Raw genomic sequence first — 18,152 nt, forward strand, 5'->3', positions numbered from 1 at the left:
TCACACACTGCCGCATCCGGAGGTCTTGTTGATTTTCGTTCTTGGATTATTAGCCAACCACCATGATGGATGACGGTCTATGTTAACACTAGGCAGTCAGTCTGACATGTCAGAACTGCGGGCGGGCGAGAGATCCACCACACGAGAAGCAGGATAAGTCCTGTGCAAGATGGTGGTTGTCGCACACTGCAGGGCTCTCTTGACTTGACGGACACGATGACGTTTCCCCGCAGGAGGGCTGGCTGGCTTGGCTGGGTAGGATGGTGGGTGGTGGGTTGTAGAGGAGGGTTCCTAGTGGGGTTGCCTTTTTTTTCCTTTGCCATTCTCTGACATCTGAAAATTGGGGTATGTATGAGATGTACACACACTTATACATGTACATAAATACATGCCTACCTGCCTGGGGTGGGAGTGTGCGCCTCCGGCCGCCTGTCTGTCCAGAGCAAGAAAGGCGCGAAATCCTCGGGACGTGGTGAATGTACCAGAGCCTCGCCCTCATGTTCCCTTGATACCCTCACGCCCCTCCCCTCCCTCTGCGCAAGCTGGTGTCCCATCGCAGGTCTTTGCTGACCACAGGCGTTCACACACATGTACACGCACACACATACATACGTATATACACAAATAACCAACGAGAATCACATATCTGATATCTGATATCTATCTTTGAAACCAATCTGCAAAACAATTCCAATCCGGGAGTATCGTCCGTGGGCCCACGATTGCCGCCGCAACGGCGGGCTAGCAACCAACGGCGGCGTCTGACATCTCGGTATGGCACAGTCCAGACGGCCAACAAGCAACAGGAAAGATACAAAAGACAAGACGGCCTGGAGCTGCTTTGCATTGCTTTGCTCGCTATGACTTTTTCGTCCGTGCCACCATCAGACGAGCACGGGAGGAGGCAGGGAAGGGGGGGCGGGAGGAGGGGTGTGCGGTCGGAAAGGCATGGGCGCGGCGCATGAGCCTACCTGGGTAAAGAGTGGTACCCTCGATGGCTGCTGCAGATGCCATGTCCCCTCCAAGCCTCCAAGTGTGGGATCCAACATGCAAGATTACGATCATTGGGATGCACTCGTGATTGGCGAATGGCCGCCCGGCCGTTCTGGCCCAGTGTCACACCCTTCTCTTCTGCTTCCTGTGGCTTTTTTTCCTTGTTGCCTTGTTATGCGGAGATTGTCGAATAGGTAAGCTTCTTTCCATTCTCGGAGAGAAAGAATGGCTTTGTAGATACTCGCGGATCATCGATCGTGGCACGGCCGTTTTTCTTTCTTTTTTGGTTAGTTTAGCATTCGCGTGCAAATCGCATGTACGTCGATCTGGGATTGGGAGGGGCAACAGAGTGTTGAGAAAAACAAATGCTGCATTGTACTTACTTTTTCCCTGTCACTCGATTGCATGCATTGATACTAGTGGAAAAGACGTACAGGCTATGACGGGTTATGACAGCCCCAACTAGAGCATGGTGGATGCGACGGGAATTGTAAGGTCGGGTTGAGTTCGCCGCTTGGAGAACTTCCGACACCCAAAACAGGCACCCAAGTCGGACCAGTCATGGGAATTCATGTATCCTTTTCTTGGTGTACATGGCGAGTTTTCTCTCCTTGCCACACGCAATGACAGGAGAACCGATCGTACTCGGATGCAAAATAAGAAACGAATAAAAATCCGATACATCACGAGGCTCCCACAGGTGGCACGAGTCTCTCTAGGGTGGTGATATCTTATGGCCCTGGGAAGGATGGATGGTAGTCATCACGTAAGGCGAGACAATGTCTTGGGATGGCGCAAGGATACCCGAGCCTCATCCATCCAAATGTCTTACTGGCAATGTGCATGTTCCCCCCAGCGCCGGAACTCGCTCGCCTGCTCTAGTTGTGTCTCAGGATTCTCTGGCTTGATGAGGCACGCGCCCTTGTGGCTGGCTAGACGGCCGGATGGCTGGCTATTCCCATCGCGCGGAACCTTTCCAACAGTTCCCTCGGTGTCGGATGTTGTTGGCATTGCATTACTGCAGTGCTGCTGGTACACCACATACATGGGGTGAGTGGTGGATTCCCGCACGAAAAGGATCCTCAGCACCGGGCTCCGCAGCTGTCGCGACAGGCGCCTAACCAATTATGATGCTGGACTGGGGATCGCTGCTAGATCCATCTCGTCGATCTCAAGATTGGCTGGGGCTTTCTGGGTGTAACCCAGCAGGATGGCTGGCTGTCTTGTTGGACCGGGAACACCCCCCTTCGGGATGATGGGTTCCTGCTGGTGGTGCCCGAGACGCTGTCGTGATCCACGCAAGGATTTTCTGGAGCCGGAGCTGGAGCTGGAGCTGGCAGGAGTGACGACGGCTGGAGTCAGGCCAGGCCGGAGCTCCTTCACGACAGAAAGTGGCATCACCCCTCGGCTCACCTGAGCAGGCTCCTCCTCGTCCTCATGATCGATCATGCTGGATTTCCCAAGAGAACCAACAGGCACTTTGATCTTGCCGGGAGTGGTGCCAGCACCCGGCACCCAACAGTTACCAGTAAATGACCAGAATTTGAGGAACCCACATGCTCCATTGCTGTGTGGGGTTGTAGTGCTTCCCTCTCAGGCGATAGATCCACCCCCCATTGGAGAAGTCTGGGCCAGACTGTCCCACACTGGGTGGACCTTCTGCATAGTCCAGCATGCATGTCTAGCCCTCCCGCGCTTGACTGCTTTGGCTTGGACCTGCATCTGCCCAATGCCATGGTCGGGAAGGTGGGATTTGAAGATGTGTGCTCCATTGTCGACGGCGGAATACACGATGTACGTAGTCTACCGTCTAGGTAGCTCCTCGAGGAAGAACAGCGCGGATATACACGGGGGCCTTGGCTGGCCTGGACCGGGAATGCTGTGTGCCGGGCCTGGAGGGCACACCTTGCCTACTGCAGGTTCGATATCCCTTAGCTCTGATGTGGTTCGGAGGATTGAATGGCCACCGTAAGCAGAGACATGTTGGGACCCTCAAGGCGTGGCCGGCGGCTGGCTCGGGAGAAGGCCAATGGGTGTCTCGGATGGCCACATGGATCGAGAGTCAGCGCCTCCCGGGACTGGTCATGACTGGCATCGGCTCTGACGTCGTTGAGCTGCTGGAGAGGACGGCTGCCGTTTCATTCTCACGATGCGTGCGTCCATGTACATTCACGGCTGCGGGGTTGAGACAAAGAGAGAGAGAGATCGAATCGAGGTAAGCAGGTGGCTTTCCATGGCCGGAGTCATTTCCCAGACTGTGAGCCATGGTACGAGAGTCAGTAGGTCAGCACTTCCCAAACGCGACCCCACAGAACAACGCTTGGCGATCTCATCTCGCCAGGCAGACCTTGACATTGGGAGCGGCAAGTCTAAAAGGTCGATGCAACGATGCTACGATGCAGTGCCTCTGAACAAGACTCTGGTGCTACGCTCCTACTATGCACTTCCTGGCAAAGCCGCTGCCGAGTCATGGTGGTCACATCATCCATCGAACGACAATGATGTGATGCACAAGTCGCCGTTCCAGAGGAGAAGGACGAGGTGCCGTCCTCTGGCAAGTGCCGAGTCCGTGAGACGATTGTCTGGCAGCAGCGGCCGCAACATAATGGTCAGCAATTACGAGAGACCCGGGAGACGAGAACGCTTGTCTGATCTGCGGCGGCAGTTCAGAGGATGCCGGGGGCTGGCCAAGCACGGGACAGCACAGCTGAAGCGGGATAAAAACTCAAGCTTGGGTCACTCCCCGATCCGATCCACCGACCTCAGACGATCGCCGGAGCCCTTCAGTTGTGGGCTGGGGCTGGGGCTGGACAACGGACCTGGACCTGGACCTGGACCTCGACGTGGACCTCAACCAACATGGACATCGACATGGACCTCGAGCTCGACCTGGACCTGGGCCTGTCTTGTCAAGCGTCAAGCACCCGAGATCTGCGAGGTCGGCGGCATTACTCGCACCGTGCCATCCCAGCACGGCAGCGGGCCATGGATATGGATTTCAATGCTGCGTACTGTATGCGTTGGGAGAGCAAAAACCCTGGTTGCCTGGCTCGCGTGTGGGGACCTCTCGGTGCCCACAGACACGGATGCAGACGAGTTGGCGATGATCAAGATGGAGAAGCGGAACCGCTCGATTCCAAATTGAGCGCCTTCGCTACCGACAAACAGCGAGCCTGGATCAAACGGATCACACGTCCTTGTGTGTTTCAACGGGGCAACGGGTATGCATAGCACATTCGTACCATGTACTGTACTGCCTGCTGCGGCCGGGAAAATGTCTCAGTCGCAACACGACCGGGGCGCAGTGCGTGTGTGTTGGCCGATGGGATTAACGAGATGAGGCCGTTGCATCAGGAACGGAGGAGCTCCGTCTGATGTCGTGATCCTCCTGCCTCTGCCGTGTCTTCCGCGCCCCGGGTCCCAGGCACTAATGGATACTATTCTATCAGTCTATGCATAGACTAAATTATGTACAATGGGCACAACTGCGGGACCGTTGGCCTGCGTGAGCTGTGCAGCTGTGCAGTAATGCAGCAGATGAAGTCATGGTCTGCATTCTGCATTTGCAGCTGCATTGAAAACCAAAGAAGCTCCCTAGCTGTTTTCCCTTCCGTCAACCCGGGCCGAAACGCCTTCTAAACCAAGATTAGCGGGATCGTCTCCTCTGTTGCTATTCCTGCACGGTGCCGATCGATATTGGATCTGGACCTCGCCAGAGCCGGCGCAAAATAGAACGCAACGGTCATCTCGCGTTTCCACCAGCGGGCAGCTATCAGGAGCTAACATGAGCAAAGACGGCGTCCGGAGGTCGAGTTGGGGCCGGCTCTGCTAGCTAGGCAAATGAACTCGACACCACCACGCAGGCCGGCCTCGCTGTAGCCACAAACGTGGACTCATGCGAACTGCATCCTGAAACCACCTAACCCAGCTCTATTTGCTTTTTCTCCCACGGTACTTGGATGTCGGCGGCCAGACGTGCAGCGGAACCTGCATCCGCTTCTCGGTGCTTTCTACCGGGCAACAACACCACTACCAGGAAAAGGAAAAGAGCAAAGCTATAATGATAGAAACAGCCACAGGGACAGACGTAATATCGCCAATAAGCACACGCTGGTCACTACCGTCATGATCAGCGTCGCACCTTCTCTTCTCCAACACACGTCTGACTGGCATTGTGTGTGTATGTGTAGCGGGATGCGGCGGATCCGCCCAAAAAAGACCACTCCCCCCATCAAGCAACGACAGGAAAAGGCAACAAGGCTCTACCCCGGGCCTCAGTGCCGGATCTTCAACACACCTCCTCATAAGACAAGGTGATAAGACTACCGGGGCTTTCCAATTCTGGCATGCCTTGGCCTGCGCCAAACATCCATCACCAACACCCACTCACCCCCCTGGCCCATGACAGAAGAACCCCACGATGGGTATCGCCAATGTACCATGTGTAATGTTGCAAGCAAACAAGGGTCCTCTTCCTTTGGCGTGTTGGCGTGGTTAGCTCCGTTGCGAGTACCTGCCATGTATCTTTTTCCCTCCGCCTCCACGGCGGGGAGTAGGTCGAGCGAGACCTTGGATAGGGGGGGTGAGAGGGGCGTCGACGGATAGAATATGTACGCTCAGACGATGGCTTCAGTCAGGAATCAGGCAAAGTACCTTATGTACCTAGCAGGTCAAGCATGCACACAGTATTGCTTGCATCACGACCCATGAACCACCCCGGCCCTTGCCCTGCATTGGTGGTGGTGATGGTGATGGTGGTGGTGGTGGTGGGTGCTGTTTTTTTATGTGTGTCTGTGTCTCACCTTCTCCACCCGTCTGCGATCTGGTGGGCTCGTCAGACAGATGGCGCATCCAGGCGCGAGGGAAAAACAGAGGAGGGAGGGGTGCGTCTGGCCATGCGGCGGGCCCTCCTCTGTCATCATCGTCGTCAAACCTCCGAACCTGACAACCAGCGATTGCGGGTCTCCGACGTCCCCCGGGAGGGCCCAGCATCGGGGAGAATGACGATTGCTCGGCGATGTGGAGGGGGGAGGGGCGCAGAGGGTCCCGCCCGGCTTGCACCGCGTCGTTTTCCTCACGATGGGGACAAAAGCAGGCAAGAAAAGGAATCAAGCAAGCAAGCACCTGGGCGGAATGTTGAGTAACACACCATCGGTGCTGATCCCGTCCCAAGCTACTGGATTGCCGAGGGCGTGGGCTGGCTCCTTGCCCTTTCTGCTTTTTCCCTTTTTTACCTTTTGCCCACCCGAACCTTCTTTCCTACACAGGCGCACACACTCTCACGCACACAGCTGCAGTAGTTTGGACGAAAGGGCCTAGCCAAGGGCTGGTGGTGTGTGGGAGGCCACCTGCAAGGCAAGGGGGGAAAGGGTGGGCAATTGGCAAATCATCTTACACCCATTTCATCTGACTGATGCTTCTCTGCGGTGTCTGTGTTGTGCGTGTGTGTGCGCCGGTCATAAACATGGAAAGCGGCCACGGCGTGCCCGAACAGACTACGAACTACGAACTAGTCTATGGCAACGTCTGAGTCGATCACCGATGTGTGCGTCGTTCTCTCGGGGTCCGGGATTTGAATAAAGAAGAATTCAGCCGATGGATAGAAAATACCATACAAAAAGAGGCCTCGCGAATCTAGGATATGCAATACATCCGCCTGGTGGGCTTCTTTACCATGAGAATTTTTTTCCCTCGCCTCTTCAGACAACCTTTCACAGCATACTCCCGGGACCAGCTCCCAGGGCCATGGACCTAGCGAGATCCAGCTCCAGGGATCTCCGAGATGGTCCCGAGTAGAGATCATCAGTGCAGAGCCCACGAACCGGCGGACCTGGCGAGTCGAGAGGGAGGGCGGATGGAACGTCAGCCACATGCGCCCACTCCCGACCTGTGTTCCTCCTCTGATACGTAAAGAGCCGCAACTTGATCCCTTCCCGCTGCGACCGCGGCCGTCGCTGGCGAGTCATAGGTATGGGAGTGATTAGTAGCAAGAACCGCCACATGTGAAATGGTTGGCGGCAGAGCTCTCCCTCATATATATTGGCATGTGGAGACTGCAGGAGGGACGCACTGCGTCTCGAGGATATCATTGTAGGGGAGTCAAGGCTTGCCTGGCCCGTGAAACCGCCTGCACCGTGGCCGTATCACTGTGTCTTGGTCTCGATACATCCTGTGACTACTGCTAGGTGCATTGGTGACAGAGTCGTACAACTGTCTTCTGGTGGCGCCAAGAACATGTGAACTTCAGAGAGAGAATAGAAGTATGCATGGCACTGCCAGCCTTATTTCCACGAACCAGATCTCCTGAATACCAAAGCAGACGGGGTATCATATCAAAACGTCCTTTTCCTCCTTCCTAGACGCCGTCTTCTTATGCTCATCGCCCTTTTAGCTTGCGCCGCTCCTCTTCAAGAGGCGAGGATTTCATGTGTAGAATACTCTGACATCGTTCCGTGGATCCAGCCTTGTACGGACTTCATCTATGCCATTGCCACTCAAGCCCATGCCGGCTCGCTCGCCTCCAATGGCGTCGTCTCCTCGTTGACTAGCTCCTCGTTGTGATGATCGATCAAGTCTCTGATAAATGACAGTATCTGCAGGGCGGCTTCATGCGGTAGCATCTTCGTAATATTGATGCTCAAGCCTTCCCTTGATTTGAAAATGAAGAGGTTGCCTCCATCGGATCTGACCGTCTTGGCCTCGTTAGGGCTTCGGACTGTTGAGAGTACATTAGCATCAAAACGAAAGAAATGAGAATAGTCAATGTCAAATGTTGTCGTCCCAACAGGCTACTTCGCAGAAGATATCCACGAGACGCTCTGTTATCTGACGACGGCCATAGGCATTTCGACGTACGAGTCCATAGTCGCAGCTCACCCCATGGAAACAAAAGCTCCAAGGACGAGTAAAGTAAAACCACTTATTTGAATGAGGCACTCGTCGAATGTCTTGCAAATGGATACTTGGAACAGAAAAACACATATGCCGTATAAGAAACAGGGCAAGAACTTACTCTTATCTTTCAGGCTAACCCTTCTCTCCGCCTCCTGCAACCTCCGCATGTTTTCTTCGACCTGACACTCCAGATATATGGGAATTAATAGCCGATTGGTTCTCTTCGCGACAACCTCAAAATCCTGTGCGAGTCGTCTCCCCAGCGGCGTGTCTGACAGGCAGTCTGTGCATATGATCATCTTGCTGAATGTGGACGGGTGTTCGACTTGATCAGCAAAGCAGGCGTCTCGTTGCGCCTTTTGTGCCACTTCGTCATCGTCGGGTATAGTCTGGAAGCTGTCGCCTCGACCTTTGCCCCAATCTAGCAAGGATGCTTTGTTGTCACCGATCAGAAGGCTGAGGGTCTCTGCAACGGTGTCTTTTCCCACTCCCGGCCAGCCATTGAGAATTATGAGTGGTTGTGCCGCCATCGTAGCTGTGCTGCTGTTGACTTAACGGCCGTATTTTCCAATGAAAAATTTGCTGTAGGGGATGCCCTGCAAATTGTCGACGGTGGTCCACGATCTGAATAGGGCGTGTTGAAATCCTTTGGTGTGCGGGTGATATCCTGGTTGGCGTTGTATCTCGTGACCAAGGCTGTAGGATTTCCTGTTCCTTGAGGCTGCAAATTGTCACAAAGCTTTTAGGAGAGGTGACAAAGTCGCAGGAGGCACCTTCGTTCGAGCCAGATGACTGCACGCAAGATGTCGTAGACTGTTCTTTCCAAGCCGCGATGGGATATCGGTCGATGATGCCAGTGTTACCGACCCAGCCGAGAAGTCTATTGACCGAACAAGTCGACAGCCTTGACTACTCCCAAGGAAACCGTAGTGACACCAGCCTGTGGAAGAAACTGTCCGGTTCGTGACGTTGAGAAGGAGGGTCGAGGAAAGCGTGAATGTTTTGCCGTGCTGGGCGAGCCCGGAGCTCTTATCCTGAAAGAGGCCGTCGAAAAAGTGCTGTTGCCAGCATGCTGGGGTCAAGAGATCTGTGTGGAAGAAAAAAGAATATCTGTCGTCGAAGTCAGTGCCGATCAGCACCTTATTAGGAGATTTGGATAGCTACGACGGGAGGGAAAAAAAAGGTCTGGCCCCTTGGTGCGGGCCTTGCGGGAACAGGTGGGTACTTGGGCATATTTCGGGCGGGAACTGACTCACTCACAACTTCGCCGTCACACGGTAGCTGAATGCAGGTTGCCTCTGTGGCGGGTGTTTGTTTGTTGATGGGAGAGGAGAGCGAAACCTTATTTGTTGGAGGCCGCAAACGGGGTGGTGAGTGTTGATGGTCGACTTTGCTTTGTTGGGTTCTAGACCGCCGAGACAGACAGCACACAGATGCAACAAGCGCAAGCCCTGGTGCCAGAAGGAGTATCGACGACGACGAGAGCTTGTCTATTAATCACCGGCTGGCTAGCCTGCAGGTTTGGCATTGGTGCCCGACGCCCATGAGTAGCAGTAGCTCCGTCCGACGAGGAAATCTCCGTTGTTGCTCGGGTTTCGTTATTCGTTGGCAGAGGCCAGGCCACACGCGGCAGGTCACAGCGGCTGCCATACCATGCATGTGATGTGCCTGGTGTTGCTCGGCAAGATACGACGCTCGAGACAGCTTTGATGGAGCTTCCCAGGGTGATATGAGGCTGTCCTGGTCTGATTAAATTGGTCTAACTTGCTGGTCTGAAGGCTGGCAGAGAGCCCACGCCATAACTGCCGCGTACTACAGACGGGCCGCTCCTTCCCCTTGCATGTGGCAGACAGGGAAGGAGCTACAAACCAAACAACAGCCCGCGTCGCGCTTTTCACCTCCATCTGGACTCGACCCTCTCTCTCTCTCTCTGAGCGGTTTGCTCTAGAACAGATAGCCTCAGTCTAGGCTGCTTCTACGTCTCAACATCTTAAACGATCCAGGTCGCTTGGGCCAGCGGCCATTCAGCTCGTCGTCCCATCAGATATCCTCGGCCATTCCCTGCTGAACGGAGAATCTCGTCGCTAAGTCGGCTTTACCCTTTGCACGAGTCAAAACAAGTTCGAGTCAAGCAGACCATATTCGCTTGGATGTGGTATCAGTCTATTCTATTCTACTCTATTTTATGTCCTTTGGTTGCGGCCATATATTTGCCAAGAAGAATGCGCGAGCACTCAGCAGTATGAAGAAATATATCCATATAGAAGAAGCAAATCAAAGGTCCGTCATATCATCCCGTGCATTACAAACATTACAACCATTACAATCATCAGAAAGTGACGCACAATCTATCTACACCCGTCCCCCCAGGTGTAACATGTTCTGCTTCACTGCCTCGGTCGCTTCACCCCTGCCGGTGTATGCGTAGGCTACGGTCTGAGTCCACGCTTCTGGATGTGGCATGGGCAGGTCTATCGTGTCGCCAGTCTTGACATGGCCTGATAGCATGACAGCTGCTAATGCTGGCAGGTAGGCCCGAGCATAAGGGAGATCTAGAATGACCGTTTGTTAGCAGAGCATACAGGCAAACAGTGGGCCGGAGATGACCGATTCTGAACTTACGGATTGGCACCTCTCTCGAACCGCTCCTGTGTTGGTGACTGGATCGAGACGACATCGGACTGGACAAGGCCACAGTAGACCGACGCCGGCTCGGAGCTAAGGGCAGTGTTGATGGCCGCGGAGAGCTGATCGTGTCAGGGGACAAAGGAGCCACTGCCTGACGGCGTGGTGAGCGCACGGGCGTGGCTGGAGACGGGAGCGTGGCCCTCAGTTCGTTCAGGTTGAAGCTGCGCGCAATCAGGAACGGCTTGCGCTCCTTGCCCTTGGGCCGCACGCGGGCCCTGATGAAGAGGCGTTCTGACTGGCCGTAGCCCTCTCCGGCGCTGTCAGGCTGCTCAGTGCCACTCAGGCGGCGCAGGGCCGATGGGGCCACGAGGACGTCCGCCTTGGTGGGATCACCAAGATATACATGACCCCAGGCCTGGAGCATGTCTGGCTGGAGGAGCATCATGGTCTGCCTCCGTTGCCTCTGAATAGCCTCGGCTGGAGCTGAGAGCTTTCGGTTGGACACAGCGCCAACGTTGCTGGCTTGTGATGGAGACATGCCAGACAACAGCATAGACCTGGTCTGCTGTACCATATTCTGTCGCCCATGTGATAGGGAGGCTATCAACGGCGTGTTAGGAGCTGTTAAGGGATGTGCTGCTGTTCTCGACTGCACTGGGCTATCCATGGTCATCAGGTTGACCCTTGTTGACATCGACTGCTCCGCGACGGGAGACAGCGACCTGGACAGTCCACCACGGGCCTCTAAGCTCTCTACCATGGCTCTCTCATGCTGCCTCATAGACACATCATAGGCAGGCGTCGAAGGCTGGATGGGACTGGGAAGAGTCTTGGGTGTATTTGGTGTTGCGGAGGGCAAAGGACTCCGATGTTTGCGGAATGCTGACCGGAGGCGTATATCGCTTGGCCCTGCATAGTCTGTATTGATTTCGAGACTGGGCCGGCCACGATTTTGGGTGGACATGATCATGACGCTAGGCGTCCAGGGTAATACAAAAGAGAAAAGAGTTTCACGGCCAAGGGATCGTGTGATCTCGAGGGGAAGGTGAGTGACTGGCAAGAGCCAACTTTGGCAAATGGAATGTCGTTGGAATTCTGGGTCTGGGACGTGGATAACACACGACGTACGAAAGTACAGAGTGGATGGCGAGGCTCGCTGGCACAAGTGATGACGGCCATCGTTCCATTTTTATCTCTTCTTTCTCCTTTTTCGTTTTGCGCCTCGGTTTGGCTCTTGGGTGCTCTTTCACCCGGGAGGAAGAGGCAGAGGGAGAGGTAGAGTAGGCTCAAAGCACTGGTGAGCCCGCGCCAGACAAAGGCTTTCCCAGCAGCGTGGTCCAAGCCATGTTTCGATTTGTGCGCGCGACCTGAGCCGCGATGAAACTGTAAAATCATGAGAACAAAGGTATCTGTTGAACGCCTCACCCGTGCTAGAGCGCACTACGCAGAAATTGTAAACCACATGGCACATCATATCTCAACGTTCAAATCCGAGGTATGGGCCCGGTAGGTGGGGTCGGCGAGCCCGGCTCTGGTTGGTTGCTCGCCTCTCCCTTGGCCCTGGGGCTGGACCCTCCCACCCCGGCCTGTGACGACTGTTTGCTCGAGCGAGGCTGAAGGCAATCGTTACTGCAGAGCTGTCATTTCTCCCTCCCTTGCCAGCCTGGCCTCTCTGGAATCTTTTCGCGACGTGTTGGCAGCGCAATGCTTTCCCCTCGACTTTCGAGAGTCCTGATCCTGACATCCGCTTTCCGCTTTTCTTTGTTACGCGTTGCTACCCTCAGACGCAACGGGATTCAGCATGTCTAACTCGACCGCCAGTTACAAGCAGCTCAAGGAGGACTTCGTGTCCAACTTGACAGGAGGGCCTGTCAGCGAGATCGCAGCGGTGACGGCTGTCTTACCCGTGAGTCAATCTACGTTCCTATGACGGAGACCTCGTCAGTCCTAGCTGAAACTCTGCTCTAGGTCGGTGCTCTGGTGTGGTCCGTTCTGCAGGGCCGCCAGTCCTTCTTCAAGCCGTACACGATTATCGGATTTATCGTCGACTACTTCCTCAATGTCGGGGCCGTCCTGCTCGCAATCACGTTATACTCCGACAACCCGATCCTCCTTATTGTTCTGCTGCTCGCGCCCGCGCTGCTAGTCTACGCTTTCCCGCCAAATCTCGTGGCCCGGAGAAAGAAGCCTAAGATCCCGCCTACCGCGCAGGCCAGCAAGACAAAGGGGTCCGCGGCGGGCCTAGATGTGCTCTCGACAAAGCCTTTCCTGACCATCTTCCGAGGGTCTATGCTCATCATTACGTGTCTAGCCATCCTCGCAGTCGACTTCCGCATTTTCCCCCGACGCTTCGGCAAGGTCGAGACATGGGGCACATCATTGATGGACATTGGTGTCGGCGCCTTTGTCTTTTCGGCCGGAGTCGTGGCTGCGAGGCCTGTATTGAAAGAACGCGCAGAAGGCCGTGGAGCTCCACTGTCCCGTCGGCTCCTGTACTCAATGCGCCATTCTTTACCACTCCTCGTGCTGGGTGTCATCCGCCTGCTTAGCGTCAAGGGACTCGATTACGCCGAACACGTCACCGAGTACGGCGTGCATTGGAACTTTTTCTTCACGCTGGGCTTCTTGCCACCCTTTGTGGCCGTGTTCCAGTCGGCGCTGAGGATTGTCCCATCGTATGCTGCCCTCGCCCTCATCCTGGGGGTCACCTACCAGATTCTGCTGGAGAGTACTGGCCTCAAGGTTTATATCCTCACGGCTCCCCGGGTCGATCTTCTGTCCATGAATAGAGAAGGGGTCTTCAGCTTTTTTGGATACCTGGCCATCTTTCTGGCCGGCCAAGACACTGGCATGTACGTCCTGCCTCGCAACATCACTCGGAGTGGGTCCAGTGCAGCGGCGCAAAGGACCACTTTGCTCATGACAATGGCTGTGTGGAGTCTTGTGTGGCTGCTGCTGTTCTTCCTGTCCACGGACTACAACTACGGGGCGGGACTGTCAGTGTCTCGCAGACTCGCCAATCTGCCGTACGTCTTGGGGGTGGTTTCCTTCAACTCCGTCCAGCTCCTGGCCTGTTGTCTCGTCGAGACATTGTTATTCCCGTCGTTTTACAACGCAGTCGACGCCAAAGCAGAAAAGGAGGCGTATGAGTTCGCGACTTCCAAAGTACTGCGCGCGTACAACCGCAACGGCCTGGCTGTCTTCCTCATTGCCAACCTTCTGACAGGCCTGGTCAACATGACGGTTCCGACACTGGACGTTGGGCCCGTCGTAAGCGTGGGTATACTGGTTGCATACAGCGCAGTCCTGACGAGTGTGGCTGTGGCACTGGATGCGTACAACATTTCGATCAAGCTATGATGAGGGGTTTTCTTCGATCGGTCAAGGTTTCGGATGATTCCTCGTCCAAGACGGGCCGCTGAGTATCCACCGAAGCCGTCGTGAGCCGTTCCAGTATCTTCCAGGTCGGCCGTGAGTCGTCGCTGCTCCAGCATGAGACCATTCTCAACAGCACGGTCCAGCATGGGAAAGACATGGCTCGGCATATAGTCGGGAAGGCGTTCTAGTCAGGAGATTACGCGGCTAATGGCCTTGAGGTGGAATATCATTAATGCTCCGCCGTCGGTTGCCAGATGCATTGACGGGTAGACAATGGTGGCCGTTAGTGCCACAGAGAGCCCCGTCTCCCCGGAGTGACCGGGAGATCTCAACCGTCGGCCAAGTCCGGGTGGGCCTGGCTTCGCTTTCGCTGCGACCGGAGGGGGACGTCCCAGCGTCCGGGCAGCGCCGGGGGACCATGCCCGTGTTTGCCACGCGGGGTCGGTGCTTACGAGAAGTCGGTGAGAGAGAGAGAGAGAGAGCATGAGTAACGAAACCCGGGGAAACCTGTGGCCGGCTTAGATGTCTGTTTCAACGATGCACGGGTTTGACACAAGGTAGGAACGAGTCACATATGCGCGTATGTTTGCTCGAGATGAACAGGCGACCCGCGTCCATGGGCAGACCTTGGAGGCTGTGAACTGTACCGACGTGACGGTATAACCCATCACGAACCCTATTCACCCGTCAATGGAATTTAGCCGTGCCTAGACATAGCCTCCAAAAAAAATTTGGATTCTCAATACGCGATGACCTCGTAATGTTCCCTCCCTGTGACTCAGCCAGAAACTTCCGCCTCGCAAGGCGGGCATCTCGGAACCGTCGCATTCGGCGGTCAGGATGAACCGTGCATTCAGAAGGGAGAGACAAGGAAGAAAAAAGACGTTATGAGCTAGAGCTGGTAAAGTGTAGTTGGGCACCCACCGGCCGGCACATGTTAGAGGAAGCAGGCGGCAGCACGGCGACGAATGGTTTGACGATCAAGCCCGGGGGCAATGTCAAGCTTACCCCTGCGAGCCGAACGCCACGTCCATTTCCCGGCCTCAATGCACGACGGCTCCCCGGCGAGGCGGAAGGGAGGAAGGACGACGACAGGTCAGGAACACCAGGACGAGCATGAATTTGTTTCTTCCCGGTCTGGCGCGGTCGGGCGCCAACTGCGGGGCGGGACTGAATGAACGCGCTTCCTTTTCCCTTTTGCCCTTCCTCGGGCCATGCACACATGCGGATGAGGCATTGGGGGATGAGGCTCGCAGATGAGGCATTGTTCGGGCTCGTCCGTCGCTATGGTCTCTTTTCTTGTCTTATGCGCCTGCGAGAAATGGGAGGTGATGGATGGAGGACGGGAGTCAGGAATTCCATGCTCCCTCCCCGCCTCCGCGCCCCTCCTCCGTCTATGCTATGCGTGCGCACGAGTCCCTCTTTCCTGCGCCGTCGCGAGGACTGGCTGGCTGGCTGGCTAGCTACGTGCTTGCTTGTAAACATGCTTGCTTGCTTGCTTGCTTTGCTATCTTGGCCGAGGTGTGGCGCGTGCGTCGCCGGCTCGCCGCCTGGCTATTCATGCGCCGGCATGGCGCCAGCATGGGGAATTGGGCAATGGCATGGCAGAGGTGACGAGAAGTGACGGGATGGGGGAGCTCTTAGAGAGAGCTTGGGGGCTGAACGGGCCATGGGATTGGAGGGAAGGCAGGGAAACAGAAACTAGGCAAAGTTTATGCGCTGTACGAAACGCCTAACAGCGGGAAGGACTGTGTTGTGTGCGAGAGAGAGAGAGAGAGTGTGTGTGTGTGGTCTGCGCATGCGAGTGCATGCGAATGTGAGTGCAGTGAATGACCTTGGAGCTGAGAGTTTAGAGAGTGAGAGAAATTGCTTGTGCTTGTAAGAGCCATGGTTGAAACTGGTCGGGTCCTTGCAAGGCCGTTGATGCCAAGGCCAAGTTGCCTTTGCCAGTTGTGTTACATTGTGGGTTTGCCCTTCAGATGACTGAACTCTCTCGCTGTCTGTGTCTCTGTGCCTCTGTCTCGATCGAGGATGGCAAGCTTGCTTTGGTTCGCTGGCGCAGCATTCCGAAAGACACCTGCATGATGGATGGAGCCATTGGGGCCCTTGGGCGGCGACTCATGAGCAAGGTCTGCCTGCGGGCTGCGGGCCCTGGGACTGATTTCGGGGGTTATTTCCCCCAAGCCGATCGATGAGGTTTTGAAGATAGCATCCACACTCTTTTCTTTTTCTTCCCACCTTCCCACCTTCCCGCCCTGGCTGGGCTGCTGTGGGCTGCTGTCAGAGCTGAGCAAGGCCCATCATCCGTTTGTCAAACCCATGGCGATGGAGAGAGCAGGCCTGGGCAGGAAAGGCTGGCGTGCATCGGACCCCAGTCCCTGATCCCTGACTCCCTACGTGCAGCGGGCTAGGAATTCAGGAACGAGCGGACGCGGACGGACGGGGCGCCCGCCTTTTATTACCACTGGTACTGTAAGGCACGGTATTACCACAGCATTTGTGGACGGTGCCTATACGTCTCGCACCGTACCGTGAGCCAGTACGTAATTTCAGGCCCTGCGACCGACCCCAACCCTTTTCAAGTGATGCTTGCTTGCCTGTCTGCAGCCTGTCAGGCCTGTCTGCCGTGCCGTCAGGCCGCCCTGCTCGAAATGATATTCCCCAGCCGCATCCCGAAACAGTCGACGCCAGAATCAATCGGGCATGGGCACGCTCTCCTCTCGCATTGGAATGGGCATGGCCTTCTCATCTTCTGACACGCCTGTTTTGTCCTTCGAGAAGCCTCGTCGAAGGATAAAGTGGGGCCTGGCATGCGCCTGGAGGGGCAGACAGCAGTCAGGAAGCAGCCAGTGCAGGGGCATCGCCGTTGACTGGCCCTCGACGCTCCCCTGCCCCCCCGGTGGATGTCCCACGACGCGATTCGACATCAGACGAAAGGACCGAGGCGGTCAAGCAAGCAAACTCGTGATGATGCATGGATGCATGGCTGCTTTGCCTGCTTGCCGTGTGGTGTATTGCAGTGCTCGCCCATCTCGTTGATGGCTGGCTGTGGTGATTCTGGCGGGCGGGTTTGGGAAGACGGTAAGATGGGTGCATGTTTGGTTGCTCATTAGCCCAGGTCTCGTCACGTCACATTCCGTCCCAAGGCCTGCTACACGGCGCTGCGCTTCTTCCAAGCCTGCTGCGACAAGAGGTAGCTTCGTCGAAAGCAAATCTCGAGGTTGTTTCGGTGCCGGTCGTCTTTTTGTGGACAACAGCCTTCCATCGTGCAGGACACTACCGCGGTATCATCACCCCTCACCAACACCCTCCTGCCAGTACAGCTACGACAAGCTCATCACCTGCAGGACAGACAATATCTGTCTACTGCAGCAGCGTGCCTTTCCTGTCTGTCGTAGACATCATCAGTATGGGCACACGCAGCCATGGAGTCTGTACTGTGCTCATTATACTGCATAGTACCTAGACTAGATAGTCCAATATACTGTCCTGGGGCAAGCCACCCTCGTTCAAGAACTGAGACACGTCGATCGGGTGGAGCTTCTGACTTGTTCTCATGTGTGGGATAGGACCCAAGCGATTTAAGCTTCTGCTGGCTGGGCGTGGTATATTGTGCGCGACAGTGTACGCAAAGATGCCGCACGCAGCTCGTGGACCTTGGACCTTGGACCTTGGACAACCTACCCCAGGGCCAAGGTCGTGTGCAGCGGCGCTATATCAGAGTATCTCCGTCTGAAATGCTGATGCTGTTAGGGTGCATAAAGTGATGATTTGCCCAAGGCCGGCCTCGTCCAAGCATCCCCCGGCCTGCATTTGGAGCCAAGCACCAGCAAGGTTATGGCCATCCGTCCCGCGTGTTCTGCTATCTAAGCTGGTGCGTGAGGTCATGAAGCCCATGAGACCATGAGGCCATGAGGCCACGAAGCGCTCATCTCGGAATGACAACGAAGCCTGTTTGCGGGAGGGGGGATCTGAAGGAGGCGAGGTGAGGCTTGCTGCTAGCTGTTGGCTGCTGGCTGCTTGTAGTCGGGATCTACATCGTACATGAACGCATACAGTTCGCGGCATTGATCCTGATATCGTGACCAAGGTTTCTGGTGGCTCAGGCGAGACCACTCCGCAGGTTCCTGGAAATCAACAATCAGGGAACAACAGCCAAGGCACAGGACAGGCACAGGCACAGCCAGCTACGGCAGGGAGGTGAGCAGCTCGAGGACCTCGGGAGAGAGGAGCAGAGGCAGAGGGAACACAGACGCTGG

General features: G+C 55.6%; 5 protein-coding genes across 5 annotated transcripts; 2 read left to right on the forward strand and 3 right to left on the reverse strand.

The window, feature by feature from the left end:
• Positions 1-2,118: 2,118 nt before the first annotated feature.
• On the reverse strand, positions 2,119-2,442 carry J7T55_002744 (uncharacterized protein; the record flags this gene model as incomplete). Its single annotated transcript, XM_053137849.1, has 1 exon — positions 2,119-2,442. The coding sequence occupies one exon, from the start codon at positions 2,440-2,442 to the stop codon at positions 2,119-2,121; it is 324 nt and encodes a 107-aa protein (XP_052998613.1).
• Positions 2,443-2,933: 491 nt separating this feature from the next.
• J7T55_002745 (uncharacterized protein) lies at positions 2,934-4,138 on the forward strand (the record flags this gene model as incomplete). The annotated part of the gene is made up of 2 exons (XM_053137850.1): positions 2,934-3,146; positions 3,335-4,138. 2 exons carry the CDS (start codon positions 2,934-2,936, stop codon positions 4,136-4,138), a joined length of 1,017 nt encoding a protein of 338 aa, XP_052998614.1.
• Positions 4,139-7,487: 3,349 nt separating this feature from the next.
• Positions 7,488-8,417, reverse strand: J7T55_002746 (uncharacterized protein; the record flags this gene model as incomplete). The annotated part of the gene is made up of 2 exons (XM_053137851.1): positions 7,488-7,708; positions 8,006-8,417. 2 exons carry the CDS (start codon positions 8,415-8,417, stop codon positions 7,488-7,490), a joined length of 633 nt encoding a protein of 210 aa, XP_052998615.1.
• Positions 8,418-10,239: 1,822 nt separating this feature from the next.
• On the reverse strand, positions 10,240-11,485 carry J7T55_002747 (uncharacterized protein; the record flags this gene model as incomplete). The annotated part of the gene is made up of 3 exons (XM_053137852.1): positions 10,240-10,439; positions 10,520-10,634; positions 10,688-11,485. The coding sequence occupies 3 exons, from the start codon at positions 11,483-11,485 to the stop codon at positions 10,240-10,242; spliced, it is 1,113 nt and encodes a 370-aa protein (XP_052998616.1).
• Positions 11,486-12,316: 831 nt separating this feature from the next.
• J7T55_002748 (uncharacterized protein) lies at positions 12,317-13,875 on the forward strand (the record flags this gene model as incomplete). The annotated part of the gene is made up of 2 exons (XM_053137853.1): positions 12,317-12,421; positions 12,484-13,875. 2 exons carry the CDS (start codon positions 12,317-12,319, stop codon positions 13,873-13,875), a joined length of 1,497 nt encoding a protein of 498 aa, XP_052998617.1.
• Between the last annotated feature and the right edge of the window lie 4,277 nt (positions 13,876-18,152).

This window comes from Diaporthe amygdali (assembly GCF_026229845.1).
Source record: "Diaporthe amygdali strain CAA958 chromosome Unknown NODE_3_length_2959817_cov_65_330692, whole genome shotgun sequence".
NCBI lineage: Eukaryota > Fungi > Ascomycota > Sordariomycetes > Diaporthales > Diaporthaceae > Diaporthe > Diaporthe amygdali.